We start from the raw sequence: 20,084 nt of genomic DNA on the forward strand, positions 1-20,084 counted from the left end.
TTTTACATTTTCATTAATATTTTTATTTTATAGTGTTTTTACTTTGTTTGTTTGTCCACTTCTTTAATATTTGTCAAAAGTGAAAGAATATAAACTGTAATAAGGTGATTGCTTTTGGCCAACACCTTACTTTGTTCACCACTATATATGAGGCAATTTAAGACTGTTATTGTTATTGATTCCCAAACATATTGGACCCTTAGATTTGAGAGTGACAATAACTTTTGTTATATATAAAATATTTTTTTATTTGACAATACTTTTTTGTCATAACATATAACAGTAAATGGCAAAAAATAAGTGAAACCCCACTACACGAAACGATTTCCTCATACGTAAGTAAGTTAATTACTAAACAAAAAAAACAAACTCCACATCAACCTCGTCGTTATACATGGTTTTTCAGAAATAGATTCATCGTCCACAGTCAAATTCGGATTAAGTCTTATATTTTTGATTTAGTGGGAAATATTAGAATTCGTCCTTTCATATCGAATGTGAAGTAAGGTTAAATTTATAATTGCCCCTTGACAATCGTAATAATATTCGAATATACATGTATATATATATATATATATACTGATTTGGTGAGACATAGGGATAGTTGGAGACAGGTCATTAAATAGAAACGTAGTGGGTGTACAAGTGAGCTCACTATGATCATTATCTCAATACATAGTAATAATAATTAAATGTTGGGTTAATTTTCTATTTTTCTCATGATTTTAAGGTTTGAATGTTTATATGCTCTATACTTCTATGTAGACAATTACAACACATGCATACTCTCTCATGATTTTAAGGTTTGAATTGTATAAAAATAATAACAAATTTTTTAATGAGGTGTGGTTTTGTCGTGTAATTGATTAGAAAAAGTTAACATCAAATGTTATTTAATACTATGAGTGAATAACTTTAAAAAATCAATTTACAAAATAAAATGAGGGAGTATTTAATTAAGTACTCTCCATTCTATAGCAGCCTATGAATTATTATATATATTGTGTACTTCTATATATACACACACGTTAGGTAACGAACTTCCACAATTCCTAATCTACCATTTGTGTCTCTTGTTTGGATATTTCTGATTGTTATTGGATTATATATTTATATGTAAAAGACTTGGGTTATATATCTAAAGGCATAAAGCATATATAATGTATTAAATTATATACGCAGTCAGAGCAAAAAACTGAAGCTAGTAAACGTTTCTTACCTCACGTATATACAAATATTATAGAATCGACGAATATTAAGTCCAGTTCTGTAAGATACAATATGTCAAATGGCGACAATAAAAATTATAGAAGTGACAGTATATATGTAGAATACTTCCTTATATATAAATAAAGAAAGAGATATGTATATATACGTATGTACCTGGATCGTTTGGACGATACTCTGACTGACAAATTACAAGAGGGTGAATTTGTTGTTTGGCATCTTGTGGCATGCAAACCTAACTATGTGTACAGACTATTAATTAGTTAAGTCCAATATATTTATATATCTGCCACTATATATTATGGTTCCGTATTATTGGACGCTACGACTACTCTATTATTTCTGTTTCGTTTTTTTTACTACTATTTATGTGTTAAACTACTAATATCATCTATTTGTGAAAGATAATGAGAACCCTATGTACCAAGAGAAAGCAAATGATCTGGAATGTATAAACTAGTTCGAGTCTCTGAATTGTTAATTTAGATTATAGTGACAAGATATACCCAATTAATGATTATTAAAAGAAAAAGACGGGGTCTAGGATCAGCTTAATTCCCGTTGATTAATAATTAAGTAATTGAAGAAAATAGAACGCAAACTTATTTACAATTATTTGATCTGAAACAGATCTTGTCTCGTGAATAACCTTGGTAATGGTGATATCAATGTAAATTTGGAGTCGACAATAAGATTAAAGAAAATGAAGTGCTTTAGGGAAAAGTCATTAGATACTAAGTGTATGATTGTTTTCCTCTTTCGTCAATAAAATGCTTTAAAAAGAGAAATGCAGGTTGACAGTCTCTCTCTCTCTCTCACTCACTTATTTTCTGTAACCTTATTTTCATTCTTGTTGATTTAAGCTTATTTTCTTACTCTTATTACACTTTTACATTTAAAAAAACTCTAATGTATATAATTTACATATATGTTTCGAAAACATATTGTAAAAAATATATGTTGGCTTAAACAATGTTTTCTGTTTTTAATTACTAGTATAATTTATGGACTAAGAATCAAATATATCGAGCCTTGCTCATAATATCTAATGGAAATCCTAATATATTTTCTATACGTGTGGAAAATCACATTTACATTTGAAATACGAATTAATTATCCTCAGACTTACATTCCTACTTTGTTCATGTATATACACGTATTATTAAGAATTTGTTTTACTTTTTATCTTCAGACTTTTTTTAACACAAACAAGAAAAGCATATTATAAACACATACAAAATAAAAGAACATAACCGTTGTAAAACACTGGACGTGGATATCCATAACCGATCCATGCATAGTCCATACCGGTCCATGTGCGTTTTAGAGATTATGGCCCATGGTCGAAGGCCCATTACTTGTTATCTATTTTCTAGTTGGTTTTATACTTAGAGTTTGTCACTACTATATATATGTAACCTCTATTCGATTGAATCAATAAGAAGAAGAGAACACAATCTTGTCTCTTACTTTTACAACACGTTATCAGTACGAAGCTCTAAAGCCAGCTGAGAAGAACCCTTAACCTAAAAACCCTAAAACCGCTGCCGCTTTTATTCCTTGTTCGTCCAAGTCTGGCGATCAGTTTCATCGGTGTTCGCGGCTAGTTCCTGTTCGTGATCAAAGGAGTGTTCGGAGATCTGTTCCTGTTCATGAAGCAGCTCCTGTTAGTGATTTCTTCCTCCTATCTAGGCCGAGGTTCGTGGATCAGCTCAAGGTACAACCGAGGTCTTTAGCTCCCGGTTCAAATCCGTTCAACCCCAAATCGGTGGAAGGTAAATAAAATCAAACCTCTCGAACTTGATCCTTAAATCTATTGGAACTATAAACCTACAAGTACAAAATCAAACAAACAAGTTCATAAGTTTCGAAAATCCTAAACCCTATAACTTAAAACTTTAAAATCGGTTGTTGTAGGTTGTTTAGATTGATTGCAATTGAACTGTTTATACTATTACTAAAATCCGATCATGATTGTTTGATTGTTTGAGAATTTCATTGCATAAAACCTTAGAACTAAAACCTAAAATTCAAATTGCTTAAGATTAAAAATTTAGGGTTGTTTGAATTGATTGTTTGTTGCATAAGAACCCTAGAACTAAACTATCAAATCCGAAATTCATAGAATAAAATTTAAACTAATTGTTCTAAGGATTAAATCCGATTTAGGTGTTTGAGAAATTCAAACCCTAAAAGCTAAGAAATTAAAATCGAAAATTATTAAGTATTTGCAGATAATAAATTTGGATAACTTCTAAATTAATTATAATTATGATCTTATTTAAGAAATATTTCCTAAAAACTTTGTTGTTATCCAATGTTAAGAAAAGGAAATCCAATCTAGTAAAAGGAAAATTACTAAAACTCAAAATTATTTAAGAAAAAATAAATCTTTGCATGCTAGTATCTATATAGGTTTGTTGTCTTTGCATGCATACATAAGCCACAAAATTTGAGTGTAAAATTAAGGCATGGATCGGTCTCAAATACCGCATGACCTAATGGTTGATGGCATGGTTCGGTCTCAAATACCGCATGTCCTAATGTTGATTGCATGGTTCGGTCTCAAACACTGCATGCTAACTATCAGATGTTTTGTTCTGTATTATGCAGATGACAAAGCTCAACAACCTCTCCTATGTTGCTCTTAATGTTTCGGGAGACAACTACTTACGATGGGCTTTGGATACTAAGATCCATCTGAAATCAAAGGATTTATGTGAGTGCATTGAGGAAGATGTTGAATGTTCTGAGAAGAACAAGTATAAGGCGATTATGCATATACGCCACCACCTTGCTGAGAGTCTCAAGGGACAGTACCTCACCATTGAAGATCCTCTTGACCTTTGGACATAGCTGAAAAGCAGATATGGACACCAAAATACGGTGCTCCTACCAAAGGCTCAATTTGATTGGAAAACCCTAAGGATCCAGGATTTTAAATCCGTGGACGAGAATAATTCAGCACTATTTAAGATAGTGTCGATTTTAAGGTTGTGTGGTACTGAGGTTACGGAGAAGGATCTGCTAGAGAAGACATTCTCTACCTTTCACTCCAATAACATACTGCTTCAACAACAGTATCGTGAAAAGGGGTTTAAGACATATGCGGACCTCATCTCTTGTTTGGTGCTTGCTGAGCAGAACAATGAGCTATTGATGATGAATAGTGCATTGAGACCTCCTGGTACTGCTCCACTACCAGAAGCTCATAAGGTTGATTTGGCAAAGAAAAACTCTCAAGAGCCTAAAGAGCCGAAAGAGACTAAAGAGTCCAACTATGTCCATAGGGACAAGTATGGCCGTGGCCGTGGTGATCCTGGTCGTGGGACCTATTAAGGACGTGGTGGTCCTGGCTGTGGAAACCGATTCGGCTTCGGCCGTAATCGGGGAAGGGGCCGTGGACAATTTAAACCACAATTTAAGACCAAATCTACTTGCCATAGATGTGGTATGGAGAACCACTGGCTTAAGACATGCAGAACTCCTAAGCACCTTGTTGATCTCTATCAAGAAAGTCTAAAGAAAAATCCGGAAGCTAACTTGGTTCATCTCGATGGTGAAGGGGATTTCGACTATGAGAATGATGACCAACTAGAGTATGAAACCTCCGATTGTTTAGGAGAGAATAATTAAACTCAAATGTTGTTTTAATTTAATTTTGTGGTTTTATGTTTTGCATTTGATTGGATTATTATTTTGGATAATTATTTTGGTTTAAATTCAAATTATTTATTTTTTTCAATATATTTGCTTGTTTTATTACTTTAAAGTTTAAAACATAAATTTTTGTCTATAATAGAAATGGCTGAGGACAAGAACATACTTGTGGTGGACAGTGGATCCAGCCACACAATTTTGAAAAATAAGAGATATTTTATTAATCTCATTATGAAAAGTGCAAATGTTAGTACAATTGCGGGTATAGCAAGCCTAATAGAAGGCTACGGCCAGGCTAATATTTTGCTACCTAACAGCACACATCTTGAAATATGTGATGCCTTGTATTCACCCAACTCAAGGAAAAGTTTATTGAGCTTTAAGGACATTCGTTTGAATGGTTTCCATGTTGAGACAAAGGGTGAAGGAGACAAAGAGTTTCTAGAAATTACAGAAATCACCCAAGGACATAAGAAAGTCCTAGAGACTATACCTGCACTAGCCACTGGTATTTACCATGCTAAGATTAATATGATAGAGGTTAACTTGGCAATTAACAAGATTTTCAATGAACAGTTCACTTTATGGCATGACCGGCTTGGCCATCCGGGTTCTAACATGATGCGTAAACTTATAATGAATTCAAATGGGCACACTCTTAAGGAGAGGAAAGTTATCCCTAAACATCTCACGTGTGTAGTATGTGCACAAGGGAAACTTATTATAAGACCATCACCAGCAAAAGTAAATAAAAAAACTTTGCATTTTCTGGAAATGATACAAGGAGATATATGTGGACCAATACACCCACCATGTGGGACGTTTAGATACTTTATGGTTCTAATCGATGCATCGACCAGACGGTCGCATGTTTGTCTATTGTCAACTAGAAACCTTGCGTTTGCTAGATTGTTGGTCCAGATAATACGGCTAAGAGCCCACTATCCAGATTTTCCACTTAAGACTAAACGTCTAGATAATGCTGGTGAATTTACATCCCAAACGTTTAATGAATACTGTATGTCCATGGGTAAGTGTGGAACATCCTGTGGCACATGTCCATACACAAAACGGATTAGCTGAATCCTTCATTAAACGTATTCAATTGATTGCTCGACCATTGCTTATGAGGTCGAAGCTCCCTGTGTCGGCTTGGGGACACGCAGTATTACAAGCAGCTGAATTAGTACGCATCATGCCATCTAGTGAACATAAGTATTCACCATCCCAACTATTAACGGGTCATGAGTCAGACATATCCCATCTCAAAACATTCGGGTGTGCCGTTTATGTACCGATTGCTCCACCACAGAGAAATAAGATGGGACCTCAAAGGAGGATGGGAATATATGTTGGATATGATTCTCCCACATTATTAAGTATCTTGAGCCAACTACGGGTGATTTATTTAAGGCCAGATACGCGGATTGTCAGTTTGCTGAATCCGAATTTCCTATGTTAGGTGGAGAGAATAACAAGCTGGTTAAAAAAATAACTTGGAATCAAACATCCTTGAATTTGCTAGATCCTCAGACTCTAGCCTGTGATGCAGAGGTCCAAAAGATTATACATTTGCAAAAGCTAGCTATACAATTGCCAGGTTCCTTTGCTGGCCCAAAGAGAGTAACTAAATCGTACATACCAGCTTGTAATACACCAGTACGTATTGATGTTCAGAAGGAACACAATAAGCAAGTTGCTATAGAGTCTAAGACCTGTTTGAAACGAGGTAGGCCATTAGGTTCCAAAGATAAGAACCCTCGGAAATCTAAGAAAAGTACAAATCAAACCGAGGTTAAGGAAATAACAAACATGGCCGCGGCAAATCCTAAAGCACCGAATGAGGTTTGGGACGCTGAACCTCAAGGTCCTGAAGGTATTGATAATAATGAGATCTCAATTAATTATATCATGTTTGGAATACAATGGAACTGTAAAGATGTCGACATTGATGAAATATTTGCATATAAGGTAGCACTTGAGATAAATGAGGATCATGAACCCACGTCTATATTAGAGTGCACTCAAAGTAAAGATTGGTTAAAATGGAAAGAAGCCATTGACGTGGAGTTAAACTCTTTAAAGAAGAGGAATGTGTTTGGTCCGATCTTAAGGACACCATTCGATATAAAGCCAGTTGGACATAAGTGGGTCTTTGTAAAGAAGAGAAATGAGAATAATGAAATCGTCAGATATAAGGCACGGCTTGTGGCACAAGGATTCTCTCAAAGACCAGGAATAGATAATGAGGAGACTTACTCCCCTGTGATGGATGCAACGACTTTTAGGTATCTAATAAGTCTGGCTATAAGAGAAAAGCTGGATTGGCGGTTAATGGATGTTGTAACCGCATACTTATATGGTCTACTGGATAATGAGATATATATGAGATTACCAGAGGGTATTGAGCTCAAAGATAAGAGCGGTTCTCGAGAATAATACTGCATAAGGCTAAACAAATCCCTTTATGGACTGAAACAAAGTGGGCGAATGTGGTACAATAGGTTAAGTGAGTACCTAGCCAAAGAGGGCTATAAGAATGATCCCATCAGTCCATGTATATTTATAAAGAAGTTTGCAAACAAAGGGTTTGTCATAATAGCAGTATATGTGGATGATTTGAATGTCCTAGGAACCTCTGGGGAAATCACCCAAACAGTCGAATATCTAAAGAAAGAATTCGAGATGAAAGACCTAGGCAAGACAAGATTCTGTTTGGGATTGCAGCTTGAGTACATAAATGATGGAATCCTTGTGCATCAAATGACATATACTGAAAAGGTACTCAAGAGGTTTAATATGGACCAAGCTCACCCATTGACTAGCCCGATGGTTGTGAGGAGCCTTGATTTGGATAAAGATCCATTTGGTCCGAAGAAGGCCGATGAAGAAGTTCTCGGTCCGGAAGTGCCATATCTCAGTGCTATAGGAGCGTTAATGTTCTTGGCTAGCCACAATAGACCAGACATTTTTTTTGTCGTGAACCTCCTAGCTAGGTTTAGCTCTTGTCCAACCCAAAGGCACTGGGACAGTATTAAACATATATTACGTTACCTACAAGGAACGTTAGATTTGGGTTTATATTATACTAACCATAACAAAGAAGGTTTAGTTGGTTTTGCTGATGCAAGTTATCTATCGGATCCGCACAATGTTAGGTCACAAACCGGCTATGTGTTCACACACGGTGGTACAACTATTTCGTGGCGTTCTATGAAGCAGACCATTGCAGCTACATCATCTAATCATGCCGAAATCTTAGCAATGCATGAAGCCAGCCGTGAATGTGTGTGGTTGAGGTCAATGGCTCAACACATCCGATCAGATTGTGGCATGGCCGACGATAAGGAGCCTACGGGTCTCTATGAAGACAATACGGCCTGCATCGCACAGCTTAAGGAAGGCTACATCAAGGGAGATCAGACGAAGCACATTTTACCCAAGTTCTTCTTCACACACGAGTTACAAAAGGCTGGAGAAGTTCAAGTGGTACAAGTTCAATCATGCGATAATTCAGCCGATCTCTTCACAAAGTCATTACCGACATCAACATTCAAGAAGCTCACGCACCAGATTGGAATGCAGAGACTTAAGGACTTCTAGGGATGATTGGAATAGGAGGAGTAATGCGTGTTGTACTCTTTTTCCTTCACCGTGGTTTTGTCCCAATGGGTTTTCCTAGTAAGGTTTTAATGAGGCAGCACCCCCAAGCGCATTGCCGAGATCCTTCCTTGCACTTGCACGGTTATGTCATCCAAAGGGGAGTGTTGTAAAACACTGGATGTGGATATCCATAACCGGCCCATACACAACCCATACCGGTCCATGTGCGTCCTAGAGATTATGGCCCATGACCGAAGGTCCATTACTTATTATCTATTTCCTAGTTGGTTTTGTACTTAGGGTTTGTCACTAATATATATATGTAACCTCTATTCGATTGAATCAATAAGAAGAAGAGAACACAATCTTGTCTCTTATTTTTACAACAATAACTCCTTTATTTTTCTTATACATTGTTATCTAATCGGGACTTCCCTTGTATGAAAACGTTTTTTTTTTTCTGTCTTTATATTGCTATAATTAATTATCTTGTTCGTGACGCAACCATATATTTCTACCTTTCAGCACTTAAGACTTTTTAAAATCTGATTAGTGATACACATATGTATGTATATATAGATCGAGAGATAGAACCAGAACGGAGCTAAAACATGTGATCTTTATCTTTGGGAATAAAGTGGCTTAAAAAAGAAAAAGCAAGCAATTAGAAAGACCAAACTGAAAGTGAAAGCAGTAGTAGAATAATAAGAAGAAAATAATTAAGAGCATCTGTTTCAAATAAATTAACTCTTTCACCTCTCAGCCATTTTTTTAAAGGAAGGAAAAGAGAAAAAGAACATGTGCGGCAATACCAATGATCATGTCTTCAGACAATATGAAAAGAAAAAAAAACAGTGAAAAGCAAAATACCATTCCAAATTAAGTGTTGGTTCAAAAAATTTAAAGTATTTATGATGCTCTTAATAGTCTTTTTTTCTTAGTAAGAGTTTTGTGTAGTCGTTTTTCTTATATATAAAATCGACAATGAATCAAGTCTTTTTCTTTTGTATAAATGTAGAGTAGTCGATCACTAGAGTATGCGGGCGCTTCCTACACACTTCACACTATATGTTTTCAACAGTTTGTATCAGTTGTTGATCTATAGATTCATCCCAAATTGTACGAATGAACAGCCAAGATTTTTGCCACATCATGATATCTAAATTGAGAATCGTAGAACATAACACACGATTGGATAATACAACTAAGAGGAAGAAAAAAAAAGATTATTTAAAAATCAATTGCGGAAACCATATTCCCAATTACAAACAAAAATGGAAGGATAAGACATAAACCCTAAAAGAGTGTTAAGATTCTTACCTATTTCTCTATCACATGATCAAAATCCCACAATGTTATCTTCAAAAACACTGATTTGCCATATCCCATTATTCTTCATGATCTTTCCCAGTACAAAAACGAGAGTAATAATTACAGAGAGATCTAATGTTTTATCTATATGAAAAGAAGTCCCTGTGGTTTCACAGTATCGTCATACATCTATGCTCACAGCGTTTCGGTTCAGTCAGATGTAGATAGGTTTAATATCATTCGGTCCAAAACTGGCTGAGCATGTCGGACACTTTTTCTGTCGAGTTCCTGTGAGCTTTTGCACACATGGGTTGCAAAACAAGTGGTAGCATTTCGTGATCACCACCTAGTTTTTTGAGAACAAAATACCAAAACCAATCAGAACACACGCAGTTTTGATTCAAGATTCAAATAAAAAAATCAGTAACATCATGATTTAAGCATCTTGCTGAAATCTAAACAATGGAGAGTAGTGAGTCCCCTTACCTCTTTTGGGCGATCGTTGCAGGCCTTACACTTAAGAATTTCTTTGAATTCACTGAGTTCTTGTCGGAGCTTTTGAATGGCCGATGATCCTTCTATGAGAGATCGAAGACGAGAAACTTTCTTTTTGGCGATTTCCATTTCCTCCTCTATCCTTCTTTTATTAAACCTGACATATGCAGAAGATAATAATAAGCTGCTCATCACCAACAACTGTTTTATAACGGACAAGTGGGAGGGAACACTTGATTTACCTTTCAATTTCAAGTTCCAGCTCCAATGCCCCATAATCCACCCGGCTTTGCTCAACTTTAGAATGTGACTCCTCCAGCCTTGACCTAGCTTGTTCCAAGCCATTCCCAACGTCTGCACGTTTCTTTTGCAGATTTTCATGAGTAACAGACTTTTGATATCTATCTTCCGCTAGTTTCTGAAACTGATCTGTGCAGAACCTCAACTGCAAGAAAAGGCACCTTCATGTCAAAGTCTCATAATAAGGGGTCTTACAATTTGTGTATACACAGGTATACCTGATCTTCAATTCTTGAGGATTTCTTGGATAAGAAACTAGCAGATGCACTGCCTTGCTGTATATCCTTATCCATAATATATTTATCAATAAGCAGCATATCTTGCATCTGCCTTGAAGTTATGCCTTCCAAGAAAAGCTGAAACAACAATGGACGAGCATAAAAAATTACATCTCATAGTCGGATCCAAGTAACAAACCATCCTTATTTCATGATATTCTTGCATAACATATAAGGTATATAACAACAGAAATTGGCCCAGGCCATTAACACAATCCATCAATCTCCAACTTATTGTAACACTAGTAGATATACGTGTAAGTGTAAAGTTTAGAGGAACAAGAAGAGTTTGGAATAAACACCTTGATGTTATAGTCATCTCTCTCTGTAACTTGAATCAAAAGCTGTTGGTTTTGTGGTACAATGTCTTCGTAGGCACTTCCAATTGCCTAAAAGAAGATAGTTACTGTAAATCGATACCCAACATCAAGGTTTTTAAAATATGTTATAAACAAAGAAACAAGAAATTTCATACGCAAACCTGTATTTCAGAAAGGTATGTTCCATGTTCTTCATGTTTAGACTTCAAGATATCAGAATGCTTTGCGACATCCCTGAAACAAACAAGACCTATCCCTGTCAAGAAAACAGTCTCAAAGAATTCCTATCGAAGAACAATCCGCAGAAAGATTTCGATGAATATGCAGTGTCTTCTACATAGCAGAGGAGAGTGCATGAAACGAGTTTGAATTATTTACCGTTTACAATCATCCATTTTCTGCCTTAAATCAGCAATCTCATCTTCGGCAGCAGCCAACATTTGTTGGGAAACTGCCTCCGCTTCATTTGCTGCCTTAACCCGCAACTCCAAATTTTGCTCATCAAGGGAGGATTTTACACTTTGAACATGAGCCCAAGCCCTATACTCCCGTTCCTTAGCTTCAGCTATGTCCCTGCCACAGCATAATATCCCAGTGATACTTAGGGCAATGCACCAAGCGCATAACAATAACGTGTGTTCAGCCAAGATACGAATATAAAAATATACTAACAACCAAAAGAGAATTTCATCTGATGGAAGTGTAAAATATTTGTGAAGAATAAACTAGCAAAGTGAACATAAGTTTCCAGAACGCAAGAAAAGTTAGCAGCAAATTTTCAGCAAGATTGGATAGTTCGGTCTAAAGGCAAGATTGATAACACTATTATACTACATATATGGCCACAACGTAGGGGAAGGTAAGAAAACTTTTCTCTAATAATTAAAATCGTGGATAGCGACCACTGGATTTGTTACATATAGTTGAGCTTACCTCGGATCGGTGGACTCACGTTTATACATCTCCAGAAACAACTTCAACTCCTCATGACTGTTCTTCAAATCACGAACCTGCATGACAGACTCATATTACTTGGAAGTAAAGAACATAACAACTGCCTCTTTGCCAACCAAAAACTACAACAAAATTTAACAAATTTTACTTTGCTAATTGTCTTTTTGCAATTCTTTATCCAAGAAATATATTTTAAAACAAGGTTGACATAATGCAGATAACGATAACCGATATCAATACCGTCAACACATAAGAGATGGGCAGTATACTGAAAAAGGTAAATATAATGCATCATACCGTAGCATTCAGGTCACCTAGCTGAGAAGCATAATCAGCTGATCTCAAATGCAATGCTTCACATTCTCTTGTCTGTTCACCAATTAGGCTTATTAAGTAAGAAAAACATAAACTGTAACAGCATACATCATTCACTGTTCAGCATATTTTTGGGTCAAAACACTGATCAAAATTGTTGCCCACCTTTCTACATAGAACCCCAGAGAGGGACTGGACATCAGCCCGCAGAGAATGAATACCTCCAGCAGTCTCTTTATAATTGTCTAACTGACTTCGCATGGAACTCATCTCTTCTGGGAATGAAGATATTAATGCCTTCATATCTGCAAAGATTTCTTTTCTACCTGACACATAAATCACTTAATCAGACTCCATGTGAAACAGGGGCGGGTGTTACACACATAATTGTAAGTCAAAGTAATCAATGTGTGACCTCGCTCTCTTGTTATATTTCCCAGCCTAGTCTTGATTCGATTTTTTTCATCCAGTTGTTTCTGTATCTCCACATCTAAAGTGGCCATTTTAGAATCAGTAACAGCAGAAGTCCTTCTAGAAACATCAACTAGTTCATTTTTTACATTCATCTCCCTTTCCCTCCAGACTATACTATCTTTTTCAACCTGAAATTTTCGAATGGAGGAAAGCTTCACAACCAAATATACAACATAAATATTATGAAGATAGGTTCAAAAACGAAAATAGTAATCCAGATATAACCTGCAGTTTCTCAAGTAAAGCCATAGACTGGAAAACTGCTGCTTTGGATTTTTCAAGCTGGTCTTTCAAAGAAAGGCAGGCTTGAGAAGATGAGATGCACCTCACAGACTTTGACTTGTTCTGTTAGAAAACTCTTATATCAGTTTTAGCAATAGGAGGAAGCTAAATTCCACAAGTTTTCATACATCAAAACTCTTGCAGAAATAAACTAGTATAAGTAAATACCGCAACTGGATCATAGACTGACCTGTAAATTACTCATTTTTTCAAGCATTTTTGTCCTCTCCTGATGAAGATCTTTTAGCTCTTGTAGCCTGCCTGAAGCCAGGACCTACAAAATCCAGCCTTTTATCAAACCAAAATTCAAAGCATTACCAATGAAAACACAAAACCAGAAAAGCAAATTTACCGTTAACTCCTTCAGAACTGTTTCCATGTCTTGCAGATCCCTTTGTTTATCCCTTTCCCTATCGCTGGTAGCAAGCTTATTTCCAAGGCTCAACACTGGGAAAAACGCCCCCGCTGTTGCATCCCTTTCTGCTCTCAATGCTGACAAGTCACCATTACACTGTTGAAGCTCCACGACCTCATTCTCTAGCTCCCCTTCGATAAGATCAAATAAAAGATAATGTCAGTTCATAAAGCCGGCAAAAAAGCAATAAGTGGGCATGCAAACTAATTCAACTCTGTTTGAATCTCTGATCTGCCTACTGACTAGTTCTTAAGGTATATATAGGTAATTAATTTCCAGAATTAAAGATGCTTCGCTTTTGTATATGTATGTCAATTTCAAAGAATTACCAGCTCTTTTAATCTACTAGAATGTATCGAAATATATTAACATGGGTATCCCAAATGGTATAAAATAAAGATAAGAAAGTTATGTCTCAGAAGGGTTTGTATAATTAGTTCACTATGAGTATATCTTCTACAAGAAGACAACTACATATCTTGTTAACAGCTGGCTCTATCAAGTAGTAGTAATAGTAAATATTCAAATGAGAAGAGACAAAGTAGCTACCTCTAATTCGTTTGAGGTCTACTCTGACTTTAGCATCAGCATCACGATGAGTCTGCAATTCTCTAGAAAGTGATCTGAACTTCACAAGCACATCATCTAGATCCACCCTGACACTTTTAATTTCTGGTTCCAATTCATTCATCGCTAGCTGTCCGCACAAATCTATAAAAGAAGGCAATTTCATATCAGACCTGGGTTAATACAAGCTTGTCAGCTTGTAGTAGACGCATGCATACCTTTATCAAGACCAGTTCTGAGAGCTGAGGGATATAATTCATCCTTCAGACACCTCAAATCATTAGTCACGGCTACTAGGTTATACAAGGTTTGCGTCAACTGGCTTGACGTATTCACTTTATTTTCTTCCATCCCATTCGAGCAGATATTAGATGAGGAGCTCTCAGTCGCACCAGTTTCGAGTAGTCGGTTGATGAAATCGTCTTTCACGGCCAGAGACGACCCATCTGTGAAACAAATTTAAGTTGTAAGTCATATTTGTAACATATAAAACCAAATTTTAGCTAGAGCTTAGCACTAACAGAACGAATAAGAGGTGGGCAAAGCTGTTCATACCCTCCTTGTTTACAAACCTATGAGCTCCGCTGCTTGAATCACTCACACGAACGGAGCATGATTCCACTGCAGCTGTAAGCTGCTACAAAAGCACTAATTAGATCTCTTCGAAAAAAAGACCAGAATAGCAACTGAATTTGGTAATCACTTCTTCTTACTTCTTTTAGTATTATTATAGTCTTTTAATGGCATGGCGGGTAGGAGGAGAGAGGTTTAAAGCAAATTCAATGTTACCTTTTCCCAAGACTTATGGACAGTCTTCAAACTGGAACCGTATGGTAGTTGTTTTTCCTTGACCTGAGAAAGCTTATCTTCAAGAATAGAACACTCGGCCTGCTGAGCCTCTAATTTTTGAGACAGCTTCAGATTCTGGAACTGGAGAACGGCAGTATCAAGCTGTATCAAACGAAAACAAAACCCCTTAAGTGAGAGCCAGAATCTCTCTATTACAAACCGGCAACAGTGATAAGTTCAACTGAAATAGCAAAACAGCATATATATTGCTTTACAAATCCATAAATTCGTTACAGACTACCAAATTCGAGTCATGGTCTAAGGGGTTGGAAAGTTAAAGAATTGATTAGATCGACAACATATGTATCGAGTAAACTCAGGGTTAATATCTTCATAGCAATTATAAAATCAGACGACAATGAAGTTAAAATCAAATTCATAAAACAGCAACAACTAGGACAAAGACATTCAATGCTAAAACAGCATATGAATCTGATAGCTAGAAATCTAATTTGATTGGATAAGTTAGAGAACAGAGGGACATAGATGTAAAGGGGCATGCACAAGCGGAAGGGGGATGAAGAGAAAATACCTTGTCTTCGGAGGAGGGCCAAAAGAAAGGCTGTTTCTTCACGGCGGCTGCCGCTTCTGTGGGTGATATCGAGCTAAAGTGACGCCTTTTACGGTCCGGCTCACCTGCGCTCGCCATTCAAAAAAAAACCCTAGAATCGCCAACAGGATTAAGCTTCTCTCACATCATCATCAGATTGAGTTGAGGAAGCTCGGATACAAAAACAAGTCTAATCAAAACTCCAGAAAAAAATCGAAACTCTCACCCAATGAGAAAACCCTAAAACGATCTAAGCTACGTGATTGCTTCAACCGAGGTAATTCAATTGCTCCCGCAGCTTCCCCCACCCGGAATTACAAAAGAAACCCTAATCTCACCGGTTTTCCAATTCGACCACACTCTCTAATCCTATCTAAAACACACAGAGACCGGGTTTGATCCTCGTAAGATGATGTCACAAACGGTTAAGTCCCACCCAAAGCACTCTCTCCCGAACACACAGCACTCAGAGAAAAATAAAACAAGAGTGAGAGAGACAGAAAGAGTTGAAGTTAATTCGAGTACGATGGCGTAATTTCGTGAACATCTGGAGGGTAATTTCGGAAATAAATTAATATGCCGCTTACAAGATATATAACGCATCGGCCGTCCATAGAATCTCGAACCATCCGAGCCGTACGATCTTAGTTCGTTGAGTGAATATACAAATTTTCCTATTATATATAACTTCACAATGTTTTAACAATTAAATCAAATCATACAAAGGTAAAAGAAGAAGAAAAAAACGTAAGAGATACAAAAAGTCTATGGTTTGTATTCGTACGAAAAGAAAATAAAACGAAAAATACAGTACACAAATAAAACAATTTAAAGTCAAAAGTAGAAAGAACACAAATTTTTGTTAATAGGAGTTCTTTTATCAATCAATCTTCGTCGAGAGTTTACGTTGCTTTTCTTCTTCAACTTGGACAAGCAAAGTCAAAAGAGCTTCGCAAACTTGAGCAGCATCAGCTTCTAAAGGAACCTCGTTCAAGGAAGAGTAGACCATCCAGGCATGGTCTAGCTTACGTTTGGGTCTAACTACCACAGAACCAGGAACCTCTGCATCGCAGCAAGTCACCAGTCCATCACTCTTTTCACCGTATCTGACTTGAAGCAGCTGAGCGCAAGCAGCCATTGCAGCACCAAGCGGCATCACCACTGGGAGTTTTGCGGCTTGGTTTGTGAGAGGAAGTTCAGCGTGTGCGACGTGTGATAAAGTGGCTAGAACCGCTGGGCTAATGCTAGCTTCAGTGCGGAATGAAACTGTTGGAAGTTCTCGCGGAAGCGGATGATTCTTCAAGAACTCTTTTCTTCTCTCGTAGGTTAAATCTTCCAAAGCTTGAATGTCACCCTTCACATTGATCCAAGGAATTCATCAGAAAGATCAACAGGAATGTAACAATATAAGTTTATGTGAAATATCCAAATGATATCTACTATTTAGATAATTTATTGCAACCGTCACTAATATGTTCACACAGACTTACTTATATACCTTTTGAGTCTATCCGTTAGAAATGAAGTTTTCGATATAAATGTTTTGGTCATATATACAACCAAAAATAAATCGCAGGGTACTGCTAGTATATGATCTAAGTGCTATTTTTAAGTTTATCCCTAGTTTCTCACCCCTATATTCGGCTCCACCTAACCTACGGATTTTACCAGGGAATCACAAGAAGCCGATATTATGCAACTGAAACGACTATGTTAGATCACGAAGAGACTTGTTTGCAAACCTTTATGACTTTGGAGATCAGAATCTCCATCATCTTTCTCAAATTGACATAATCACCTAATTGTCCTTCACGGAGGATATCTGTAGCTATTGGACTTCCACCATATGGACTCTGCGCCAATACCAACCCAGCGACCTTATCTTTTAGTTCAGGCCAATATAGTGATAAAGCAGCAGCTGCATCTATGCCTCCTTTGCTATGTCCAAGAAGTAGAACCCGTTTATTAGATCCCCAACAGAGTTCCTCTATGTATTCCTTTATCTCTCTTGCATTTTTCTCAACTGACGACTGATATATAACAATTTTTCCATATATTAGTATGCTATACACCAAACGTAACTGTAATTAAGTTGAATTAGTTATGAATTATGATCACCTCGCTGTGAATCTTCGCAATATGACAGGCCAAACCCATCTTTGAGAATTTTGTTTTCGTATCCACAAAGTATAGAGGTCCATGATTGCTGAAAAGACCTGAAATTTTTTATTTCCAACAAACTCTGTGAGTCCTACAATATAGAGTAATGTAGTCTAAGTGGCTGGCAGCAATGAATCAGAATTGCTACCTGGAACCAATAAGTAAACAACTGTATTTGGAAGCCTGTGTACACCATGCCTGGAATATAAAAACAGATCAACTCAGAAATTCAGTAAAAACAGGAAGTTTAACAGCATCTTAAAATGCCCAAGTACATGAAACATGCAACAACAAACAATCCATACCCGATGTCATCAAGAATTTTATTGAACCTATCAGTTCCATCTTCAACAGGAGGCATCTCTGGGTCACGCTGTAACCATCCTATGTCATCTGCTGAGCCGCGGACAGTCCTTCGTGCCCGCTCAATGAGCCTGATTGGAAGAAAATATATCAATCACCCAAAAGCTGAAAACTTGACAAGAAGTAGTGTACAAAGATTAAAGTATTGTTTAAGCTTCACATATTCATAGGTATTAACATTTTTCATTTCTCTTAGTATGTAGAATTTGTGCATACCCTTGGAACATCGAAACTCCATTTAAGTCAAACCGATTCGTTGTCACAATTGCACTTGTTGCCTGCGGCAGAGAGACTGTAGATTCCCTAGATGGGCTGTTGGCAGCAGATGTAGATGCTTCTGACGAAGTAGAACACCTTTCACCAGGAGAAATGCATACACTTACTGGAGAATTTCCGTCAACTTCTGATGTTGATCGTATCAACTCATGGGGGTGGGAAATGGAATTACACGAATCCTTACCACCATATTCTACTGAAGAAAAACAATGGAAGAACAGAGTCTAAGCAAAAGCCTGAATTATGTAATGGTAACAAAACGAGATCCTAAAGCCATAAAATATCTATATGCTAAGCATTTACTTTACCATAATGGCATGCCGAGTAAAACATCAACCGATGGAAAGAAAGAGTACCTGAATAGTCAGAAAAACAGCTGCCCAAGTAAGACGTTGCTTGGGTTATATACGAAGCAGCTTCATTGAGAGCTGGTAAAGAATTAAACACTTGTGGTGCAACCGCATTGTCCCCAGTTTCACCACCCTGTCCTCGGAAAAATTACTGATATTAGAATAGCATTCTCATGCATACAAAACCAAACATTACTAATCTTCTCATCTGAATCAACTTAAGTGTTTCTGTCAATAAAAAAACCTTATTACCAAGAAAACGTAAAGTAGACCCCAAAAAAAGAATCACATTAAGATGAGCATAAAGCAACTATAGGTATAAAGGAAGTATAAAGGAAGTCATCGGGCACAACACTTACAACTAGAGGCGTGGCAGATTCTCCGTCCCTGGATTCACCAGCTTCTCCCATTCTGATCAATTTCTAACAATATAAACAAACATATAATCAAATCAAAGCCACAAATATGTTCCTGCCAATGAAAGGATTAAACAACTATTGAAGAAGAATTACAAGGAAGTAAAGCCTCTGAGGCTCTGATTGCTTTTCCAAACAATCAATTTCAAAATAAAATTTCCTAAACTTCGAAATCAGCCCTACATGTTTCTCTATAAACGAAAAGCAAAAAAAAAAAACAAGCAGCGAATTAAACCTGATTAAACGAAGATAAGATATAAAACACCAGATTTAGACGAAATCATCAAAGGACTAAGAACACGTGAAAAAAAAAAATGAAAACCAGCAAGTGATTGTTTGGGAAGCAACCTTAGAAAATTGAGAAACATGCAAGTGAAACACACAAAAAGCTCTACGTATGGACGCCAAACCCTAATTTTTTACACCGGTTACAAATAAACAACGAATTTGATGACCGGATCCAAAAAATCGCCGACGAGTTTGCGAAGAACAGATTCAGGAAGAAGAATCAAGTAATTTATCAGAATTGAGGAAGCATGAAAAGGTACCTGGAGCTTTAGGAATGTGGGATCAAAACAAAACATACGCACAACGACGACGGCAAGCCACCTTCAACGATTCGGATCATCTCCTTAGCCGCGGGGAAAAGAAACCTGTCGAACAAATAATTAAAACGCGATTTCAATTTAATTTTAACGACCAACGTGGAACCAGGAGCAGTGTTGACGCGACAGGTGTACATTGGCTCAGAGATCAAGATTAATAAGATATACTAATATAGTTATTACATATGGGCTGATTTAATGGGCCTAAGATAGGCCTTACAACATCAAACCGACATCGTATTACATCCACAACCAAAAGCAAATAATGTACAGTGTAAAAACAACTCAAATACTCCACTAAAACAGTGTTTTCC

General features: G+C 36.8%; 2 protein-coding genes across 4 annotated transcripts; both read right to left on the bottom strand.

The window, feature by feature from the left end:
- Positions 1-9,699: 9,699 nt before the first annotated feature.
- Positions 9,700-16,254, bottom strand: LOC104793451 (E3 ubiquitin-protein ligase BRE1-like 1). Of its 3 annotated transcripts, none has more exons than XR_015560040.1 (19): positions 15,583-16,149; positions 14,991-15,152; positions 14,757-14,835; positions 14,420-14,647; positions 14,184-14,345; positions 13,572-13,765; positions 13,410-13,493; positions 13,163-13,282; positions 12,879-13,065; positions 12,629-12,789; positions 12,446-12,517; positions 12,128-12,204; positions 11,573-11,767; positions 11,356-11,428; positions 11,177-11,280; positions 10,815-10,952; positions 10,539-10,741; positions 10,288-10,453; positions 9,700-10,147 (listed from the first exon to the last, which is right to left on the bottom strand). XR_015560040.1 is itself a non-coding variant. In XM_010519805.3 (19 exons), the coding sequence occupies exons 1-19, from the start codon at positions 15,697-15,699 to the stop codon at positions 10,016-10,018; spliced, it is 2,637 nt and encodes an 878-aa protein (XP_010518107.2). In that variant the 5' UTR covers positions 15,700-16,254; the 3' UTR covers positions 9,700-10,015. The 3 variants fall into 3 exon arrangements, 1 of the variants encoding a protein (XP_010518107.2); XR_015560041.1 differs by having other exon boundaries at positions 11,177-11,263; positions 12,629-12,785; positions 15,583-16,131; XM_010519805.3 differs by having other exon boundaries at positions 11,177-11,263; positions 15,583-16,254.
- Positions 16,255-16,257: 3 nt separating this feature from the next.
- LOC104793452 (uncharacterized) lies at positions 16,258-19,937 on the bottom strand. Its single transcript, XM_010519806.2, has 9 exons — positions 19,714-19,937; positions 19,109-19,171; positions 18,756-18,882; positions 18,340-18,595; positions 18,066-18,194; positions 17,909-17,958; positions 17,719-17,816; positions 17,343-17,630; positions 16,258-16,954 (listed from the first exon to the last, which is right to left on the bottom strand). Exons 1-9 carry the CDS (start codon positions 19,747-19,749, stop codon positions 16,481-16,483), a joined length of 1,521 nt encoding a protein of 506 aa, XP_010518108.1. The 5' UTR covers positions 19,750-19,937; the 3' UTR covers positions 16,258-16,480.
- Positions 19,938-20,084: the final 147 nt, after the last annotated feature.

This window comes from Camelina sativa, chromosome 6 (assembly GCF_030686135.1).
Source record: "Camelina sativa cultivar CO46 ecotype springtype chromosome 6, ASM3068613v1".
NCBI lineage: Eukaryota > Viridiplantae > Streptophyta > Magnoliopsida > Brassicales > Brassicaceae > Camelina > Camelina sativa.